The sequence below is a fragment of the Gekko japonicus genome, unplaced genomic scaffold (assembly GCF_001447785.1).
Source record: "Gekko japonicus isolate JY-2015 unplaced genomic scaffold, Gekko_japonicus_V1.1 scaffold1273, whole genome shotgun sequence".
Taxonomy (NCBI): Eukaryota; Metazoa; Chordata; class Lepidosauria; order Squamata; family Gekkonidae; genus Gekko; species Gekko japonicus.
In genome coordinates this window covers 13,556-22,851 of record NW_015176489.1, presented here as the reverse complement: position 1 = coordinate 22,851, position 9,296 = coordinate 13,556, and the positions used below count along the sequence as shown (strand labels likewise).

General features: G+C 42.6%; 1 protein-coding gene across 1 annotated transcript in view; it reads left to right on the top strand.

The window, feature by feature from the left end:
* The window catches only part of LOC107123897 (glypican-5-like), a gene marked incomplete at its 3' end in the record, with an annotated part of 220,955 nt that overhangs the window by 207,878 nt on the left and 3,781 nt on the right, over window positions 1-9,296 (top strand). The window contains exon 4 of the mRNA XM_015427244.1: window positions 7,224-7,357. Coding sequence (XP_015282730.1) covers window positions 7,224-7,357 — 134 coding nt within the window. The remainder of the gene's footprint in view (window positions 1-7,223; window positions 7,358-9,296) is intronic.

The window sequence follows — 9,296 nt, the reverse complement described above, 5'->3', positions numbered from 1 at the left end:
CGCCGCCGGGGGTGGGTGGGAAGCGACAGGCGGGCCACCGCCAAGGCAGGAAGGGCTGTGGCCGGAGCCGGGACCCTGACAGTCAGGGCCGGAGAAGGGGGGGAGGGCATTATGCCACTCCCAGTGATGTGTGTGCAGCATGCGCTTTGCGCGCGCGCACACACACACTCCATCCTCCCTTTCCCCAGGGCCCCCCCACTAGGAGGGCTTTAGCTACGGTTATGCATCAAAACAATCAGGTGCTGTGGTACACCCATTTCCTTTAAAACCAACCATAGGTTATCATGATCAACAATCTAGCTGGTTTTCTTCTGAAATTATTTTGTATGCTCCAGTATCCAAACAAAGAAAAAGGGGGAAACAAACTCAACACGAAATATACTGATAATCCTACAAGAGTCAAGCTGCAGCAGATAAAATAATATAAAAATAAATATTTTATTATATGGTGTACACAATAGTATAATTTAAAAACCTAGGGCCTGAATATCAGGCTGCATTAAGTGTCAGGACAAGCTTTACATAAGCTGTAATAATTTCTCATACAAAGTTGATGAACATATCAAATGACCAACACAGACATAACACATTTCAGCCTCAAGGACCTTCCTCAGTGGTCAATAATACATCAACCAGGAATTTCAGTTGTTTCAATTCTGCCATCCAGAAGGGCTATGTGTCACTTGCCTCATCCACAAGATGATTGCTGTAGATGGCCAACCCTTCTCCCTCATGGAGGATGTAGGTTTTCACCTGGCTCCCTGGTCCTTCATCCCCTCATGGAAGACCATGAGCCTATGTCTTGCCATTCATGAACCACTCCACAGTGTCGATGGAGTGTGAGCTCTCCAGAGTGCAAGGCAAAACCATGCACTTCACAGCAAACCTCTGGAGTAGTCAACAGCATGGCTACCTCTCCCTCACCACCCACTGGTGGCAACTTCTCTGTCTGCACTGCACTGCTCTTCGGCTTTGAAATGGAGATGAGCACCACAACCCTAGAGTCGGATTCAACTGGCTTTTGAGCAGGGGAACCTTTACCTTTACCTTTTTAACCCCAGAAATGTAATCTGCCCCCAACTTGGCAAGACTGTAAAGGAGCAGGCAGTAGGGTTAGGTTCCCTGTGCATTTGGTGTGTGTAGCTTGCAGGGGGTCCATTCTATAGACTTTTAAACCTGTGCCTGGCTTTCCCCCCAAAAGCACTTTCCTAGCTTGACCTTAGTCCTCTTGGGTTTGCAGTGCTACAGGGGTGCTGGTTCTGCTGGGTACACTGCACTGGTTCTGCTGGGGTTGCAAAAATGCCCCCCCCCCATCAGTTTCTACTGAGAGATGGAGAATGGGGCACTTTTTCTGGGAGACTGTATCTCGGACCCCATTATCCAATCCTCACCAAGATTGAAGGGCAGGTAGAGGAGAGTCAGCCAGAGATCTGCTGTGAGTTTGGTGTCTCTAGCACAAAGTGTATACATTTATAAGTAGCAAAAACCTAAGATTCCAAGCTGATTTTTATTATTTTTTTACAAAGGAGTCCCTCTTTCCCAGTCTGGGGAATCAGTCCCCTGCGTGCCTATGGAGCAGTTAACTGAGATACAAATACCTTGCAACATGGTACTCTTTGTTTCAATAAACAAATTATTTTGAATTGATGCAGACTGATTGAAGAATTTTAGAGGCTGTCTGGGTAGCTGCTATTGCATTTAATTTTATGTGGTGCCGCAAATGAGAAATAAAGACACATGAGTTTTAAAACCTTGAGTGCTTCTTAGCTCCTTGTATATCTGTTTTGTTTTGTTTTAAAAGGTTTCAAAGCTTCCCTTTGAGGAATCGTAGAAGCCTGTCTTCTCTGAACAGGAGGGGAAAGGTCTGCTACTTTAGGGAGATGAGATGTTTATAAGAGCATGACATTTTTCTCTTTGTTTGATTACATTAGATATATTAAATATGACCTGAGTTTTTCAGGTTTCTCAAGCTGTGAGAATTCAAAGGATTTAATATGAAATGTCCTGTCTTCCCCTCCACTTCTTTGCATGTGAAGCCTCTACAAGGGTGATTATCTCCCTTATAAATAAAAGCCGAATGGTGGTGGCACTTCTCTAGAACATTCCACACGCTCCAAAATCAGTTCACTCTTTGATCTATCATTCAGAGGGTCTCCCTATCCACTGGCTGCTTTGCCTGAGTCCTGCCTCCAACATTCTAAACATTTTGCTGTTCCTCTCCACCCCCTAGCCAGTCAGAACACAGAGGTTATTTGCATATGCAGCCTCATTGGCCTTTGCCTCGGAACACAGAGGTCGTTTGCATATGCGACTTGATTGGCTTTTGCCTCTAACATTGTAAACAGTTTTGCTGTTCTGAGGTAAAATGTGTCCAATCTCCAGGTGAGGGCTGGAGATCACTCAGAATTACAACTGCTTTCCAGATGGCAGAGATCAGTTCCCCTGGAGAAAATGGTGGGCTCTGTATCCTTATATGCTGCTGAGGTGGCCCCCGTATGACAGCCAATGTGACGTTAGCAGTCAGGGCTTAAGAGCACGGGAGAGGCTGCAGGTGTGTGGGGGGTGGAAAGCTGAAGAGTGAGGAGAAAATAAAGGTAGGTTGATGATTGGCTGGGAAGAAGATAGGGTTGCCAACTCCAGGTGGGAAATTCCTGGAGAGGTGAGGGATGGAGCCTGGAGAGGGTGAAGTTTCAGGAGGCGTGGGACCTCGGACAGGTACAAAGCCATAGACTCCACCCTCCAAACCAACTACTCCCTTCTGGGGAACTATTGTTGCCAATCTCCAGGTGAGGGCTGGAGATCACTCAAAATTACAACTGCTCTTTAGGTAGCAGAGATCAGTTCCTCTGGAGAAAATGGTGGACTCAGTGTCATTATACCCTGCTGAGGACGCCACAACAAATTGACACTGAGTTTCCAAGGCTGGGGCACCCGCCCAGAGCCTCTTTCTAGAGGCCGTTGTATTTATTTCCACAACAGGCCTTTTTCCTAGTTTGTAATAATTGCAAAGGATGGTAAATGTCAAACAACTCATTATTGAGAGCCTGGACTTAAAATTCATTTGGCATGAATACCAGTGAGATTATACTTGAGGTTATAACAGTGAAGTTATACTGCACACTTATCAACCACCAGTTCTTGATGAGAAAACCGTACTGCTTAATACAGATGTTGTATCTGGAATGTGAGGTCCATTTTCAGTTCTAGTTTTTATTACTAGTATGATGCCAAACAATTTGCTGTGGTTTCTTGCTTAGTTATCTTTGACTAAATTTATATTTGTACAACTTGAAATCAGGCATGTCAAGAATGTTGTATCAAATTTGATCAATATTTAAACTTATTGGGCTCAAACTGTTTACATGCACGTAGAGCCCCTCAGATTACTTTGATTTTTTTCTTCTAAATTTGAATGAAATATTACGTGAAGCAGCTTTGTGACTGTGCGGCAGCCACTCCTACCAGCTTTCCTGCATAAATTGTTTCATATGCTTCAGGATAATTAACTAGGGTTGCCACCCTCCACTGGGCGATATCCCAGAAATACAGCTGACAGGGATCATTTTCCCTGAATAAAATGGCTGCTTTGGAGGGTGGACTATATGGTATTCTACACCACTGAACTCCTTCCCCTTCCCAAATCTCAGCCTCTCCAAGCTCCACACCTCCAAATTTTTCCAAACTCAGATATGGCAACCTCAATAATTAACATACAAATGCAGCCAATCAGAGCAGCTTTTTGTCACAAAGCGGGAGAAGAGTTACACAGCTGCATGGGGCGTGATAGGCCTCTTGAAAAATAACTACTGCTCCCATGAGGCAGTGAGAGAATGCAAATGTACAAAAAAAAAATCCTGATCTGATCCTTTTCTGTTAAAACATATCAGGCCATGATGGGCCAAGAAAGAAGCCATGCAGCCCTGTGATACCTCTTTAGTTAGTGAAACAAATCTTTAACAGAAAGAATTTCACAGATACAGGAAGGAGGGAACTCCAGTTTCCGTGAGTCTGTGCAAGAATGTGCATGTGCAAATTCATCCATATTTAGGCAGCTTGCTTGCCTTTGGCTTTAATTGATATTCAGTCAGGCAGCCATAAGGGACACTAAGACTCCTTACAAGTTATAATGAAACTTACAATGAAACTATATATAATGAACTAATTATAATGAAACTTACAATGAAACTATAATGAAACTCCTTACAAGTTATAATGAAAGCACTTGGAATGTTCTCTTTTTGCTTTAAGAATGTGGCAGACTTCTGGCAGGTTGGGGAGGGAGGGAGCATCACCAATGAGAGAAAAGCTACAGGAAGTAATATGTAGGGTTGCCATCTTCCAGGTGGGGCCTGGAGTTCTGGAAATACAGGTACAATTGCTCTCCAGACTATAGATCAGTTCCCTTAAAAGAAATGGCAGATTTGGAGGGCAGATTCTGTGAAATCATATCCCTGTTCAGCTCACCCCTGCCCCAAGTGCTGCCCTCCCCAGGTTTCTCCCCCAAATCTCCATGAATTCTCCAAGCTGGAGTAAGCAGCCCTATGATATTTTTCATGTACAATCATCTCTTTAGCATAATTGAACACATTCAAACTGTTGAACCCTGGCAAACAGCTTAGGAACATTCTAAGGTGCTGATTGCAACTAGCAGGTGATTGAGCATCCTCTATTGAAAGCTCAATATGAATGTGTTGTTGAATGCCTTTTCAAGGGTTGCAAAAGATGTGTGAGAATGCACTTAGTTACTAAACAAAAGCTATCATTCACTGTCAAATGGAAAATCTGTTTAATGTTTCCTTTTTTGTACCCCAGTACAGTAACATATTAGAACTAAAACAGCCTTTTAATAAGGCAAGAGTACCTTAGCTCTCAGTGTCATTGAATTAAATTGGCCCCTATTGATTAATTTTAGATCTTTACTAACTGGTAGTCTAATGCTGTGCTTTGCTGTGCAGTGACAGAGGATCTCGTGCAAAGCCCCTGCATCTGTTCAATGGAATAAATTTTATCAACTTGCTTGATGGAATAAATTTATCAATGACTCACCCCTGACCGATGGAGAAGCCCCTGAAAACACAGCTTTGCTGATTGAAGGGCTTGCTATGGAGAATTCAGTGCAGTAGAGTGGGAGACAAGAACACAGCTGTACTGTGTCCCTCCAGTAGTAAGATAAGCTCTGCTCCTCTGTTACCACCATGTAGTGTTGCATTACCAAGACAGGCCTTCAGTGATGGGTGAGAGTTTATGCCCTTACATACACAAATGGAGACAAAGCTGGACTACTGTGACCTGCCAATCCATGGCTGCAGTGCTGCTCTTTAGCTCTTCCTACAGAAGCTTCTGCTTAAGTCATGGTGGCAAACATGTCAGCTTTAGAAAGTGCTGCCAGCCACTGAATTTACATCTCTCAGGGTGCCAGTGTTGCTTAATGCCCCTTTCTTTTGTTTAAGTAGAAGTTTGGGATAGGTGGGATGTCCTTTCAATAAAATGCTGAACATTTTTAAAGCTACACGCTTTAATTTGTGTATTAATCCATTCAAACACTAGCTGTATTCATTTCAGTTAATATATGTCTCAAGCAGAGGTCATTTCGGGGGGATCGCAGTTCCCCCGGGTGAGGTATGGGGGCGGGGCACATGACGAAGCCCCGCCCCCTGCTTCTGGCCGCCCCGCTTCCGGCCCTCATTCAGCCAGGAGGAGGCAGGAGAAGAAGGAGGGTAAGTTGCTTCCTCCCTGCCTCTCCCCACCCCTGCCTGCCTGGGGCCAGGGAGGGCCTTTGTGGGGCTTCCTTGCACTCCCACCGGCCTTGTAGGTCCACCGCCGGGCCCCTCATGGCAGTCGGGACCATTGGGGGCGGGGTGTGTGGCCTTATGACACACTTCTGGTGATGTCAGGGGGTGTGGCATATGCTAATGAGTTATGCTAATGAGTTCCCCTAGCTCTTTTTCTACGAAACGACCCCTGGTCTCAAGTATAGGTTTTTAGGGAGATGTAGGACAGCACAGAGCATTTGCTTTGGAAAACAGTAAGGTGCTTATCACCACTACGCTCCATTTTCATGTCTTTTCAGTATAAGCTATTTTATTATCTTGTGAGATTAACTGTTGGATAGAAAATAAAAGGAATATGGGGAGGATGCTTACATTTTTATCCCTTGTGATTTCTCTTCAGTTGTATTGTACAGTTGGCAGCATGTTACTTTTTAGTTGTGCATTTTTTTTTGCTTTTTTGTTTTTAGTTTTAACTGATTTTAATTCCATTTATCCTTCCAGTTAGACGTAGCCGGGAAAAAGTTGTTCTGTTACAATTTTGATGGAAGTGTCCCAGAAAGGGACACTTCCATCCTGGTTACAAAGCTCTTTCATTTCCTTTCACTCATTTTGTGATAAGTGTTTATCAACTTCAATTCTCAACACAAATGTTTCCCACCAAGAGAGTTCCCAGAGAAATACAGCAGCCACATAACCATGTGTTTTACAAAATGTTTGTTACTGACTTTTTGCCACAGGAGATGCCTTCCTGTGCACAGGAGATGCCACAGGACATCTTCCTGATGAAAGGCAGACTATAAACATTTTACTAAAATAAATTAAACAGATATCCTAGGTGGTAAATGAGTAAGAACCTCAGCTTACAAGCCAATAAGTTCATCAAAATATTTGAGCTTTAGTGCATACGCACTATGTGATATTGCCTTTTAGCAGCATGTTTGATTTTAGAAATATTCAGCAGATTGTCATATTGTCCGGGAAAGAGAAATACAGTCATTACTTTGATGTCATCACTGCACCACCATCTTTAGGGTTGGTTCATGCAGTGATCTAACATGCAGGCTCTAGACAAAGAAATAATATAGGGACATGTCTTAAGGTTAGCTGTACATTTCCATAGTGCATAAAATGTGCTTGTGATCCAATGTTTGTGGTGCCTACATTTATAAATGAGTTTGTTCATTTACGTGACTCATAAATCACATGAACGTAGCATTCTTACATGTGGTTGGTGTACATAGGCAAATGATCCACTACATATTCTTCACACAGTGTGGTGGGATCCACTACATATTCTTCACACAATGTGGTGGGAGGTAGCCTGACACTCACTGGCCTGGTTGACCACATGTGTCCTCTACTCAACTAGAGCTTATATGAAACAGCCTTTAGTTGCCATGCTAATGAATTCTCACTGTATGGTCATTTCCCCCCTCTCCTTTATCGTTACAGGTTGATAAAGTATGTGGACATCCTGAAGAAAGAGAAATGAAACCTCAACCAGACAATATAGTACAAGCAAAAGAAATATCTGAAACACAGACTCTCACAATGGCACACTCCACTATTCTAACTAATAAAAGGAGGTAACCATCATGTAGACATATTTTTGTTCTAATTTTGATTTAGAAGGTCTATACAGGGACTCAAAGGGACATGCAGTTTACATGTATAAAGGTGTGTGGGATCACACCCACAGGTTCTGCTATAGATGTTCTTGTTCAGTTAGACAACAGCTGAAAGCCTAACTGAAAGGCTTTTCTATCTGATTGGAAGAAGCCAGACCCAAATAGTATGGAAGATCCTACACACATTAATTTGTATGTGTGTAAAGAATCTCTTCAGACATTGGGCTAAATATGCAGATGTTGTAGGGGAGACAGAAGGTGTGATCCTGTTCCTCACTACACATGTATACTGCATAGTGTGCACAGCCTATACACATGCCCTTTGGACATTTGCATAAGTCTATAGTTGTTATACCAACATTGTATTGTCCAGTAGTGCTGCTACCAGAAGCTAACTTGAGCTTCTTAATTTTCACTGAGGTGTATAAATTCAAAAAATCTGTTCAGAGTTGTAGATTCAGGGCTTGTTTTCTGGGGGAAAGTGCTGGATCATAGTCCTTGAACCTTTTCGAAAAAATTTAGGAGTTTTCAGTATACAGATTGAAAACTTCATTTCCCTCTGGAGAGTTCCAGCACCTCTAAAAAAGAAAAAGAAAGCACTGCTTATTAATTGAAACTCTTACAGTCTAGTTTAATTCAAGAGACAGGTCTTTATCTACATTGCACCAATACGAGAATGAAATAAAAGTTATATTGTGTGAGCAATGAGAATTTACTCATGGAGTATTTCACACTCCAGGCATCTCATTTAAACATGATGATTTCACCTGAACACAGGATCTGTAGCCCTGGTAGGTACTTGTATTGGCATGCCAAAATTCCATACCTGAGGTTCTAGTTGAAATGAGATGCCAGATGGACCCAAGTTTAGTCTGTAGAATAGTTCACTTCAGATACTTTGGAGTCTGCTTATGTATTCTGAAATTCCAGAAAAAAAATTAGTCCATAAAAGAACCCATAAATATCCATATGGTGTCTCATAACAGAGAAACCTAATCCATAACATACAAGCTTGGAACTTCTGGAGTGTTTCTGCATACAAAAGGATTTTCACACAAGGAATCTCCCCCTTCTGTTGCAGTTCAAAATGATGTCTTTGGGCACAGGAAACCCCATTTGCAGCATCATGCAAGTATTTTGGGCTCCGCCTGAAGCAGGAAGGCAAGCAAATCATGCTCCAGGAGCAGAGACCCTTTCATGCAGAAACTCTGTGGTTGATCCAGGTCTCTGGATGTTCCACCTCTGAGTTCTCCTTAAATTGTTTAGTCCTTAAGTTTATTGTCCTTAAGTTGTTTAGTGACAACAGTGTAGCACATTCATTCTAGGTTTCTTTTTCATTCATTCATTCAGACTCATCTAAAATGGTACCAATTTCAGATGGAAATGCAGATTCTAATCCATTTATAGGGTTGCCAGCCTCCAGGTAGGGCTTGGAGATGTTTGAGAAATTGCAATTGATCTCCAGACTGCAGAGATCATTCCCCTGTAGAAAATGACAGCCTTGGATGGCTTACTCTGCATACCCTGTGGAAGTCTGTCCACTTCCCACACTCCACCCTACCCAGGCTTCATCCTCAAGTATCCAGTATTTTCCCAACATGGAGCTGGTAGTCCAAAATCCAGTATGCTTGGATGCACTTACATAAGTATGGTTAAATATCTGAACAAGCAGTGTGTTCTTTAATGCAAAGTCCTGTGATGTGCAAAGGACTATTCATAAATCATTTGCAGAATTAGGGTCTAAATCATAAAGTGATCCATCTCTCAGCAGTTCAGGTTAAAGCTGAAGTTTGTCAAGAGCTGAGATATCACAAATGGATGAACGAGGACTATAACGCAATGGCATAAAAGATTCGGAGCCTTACTTTTCCAAGGTTTGTTGTAATACATTCCGGAT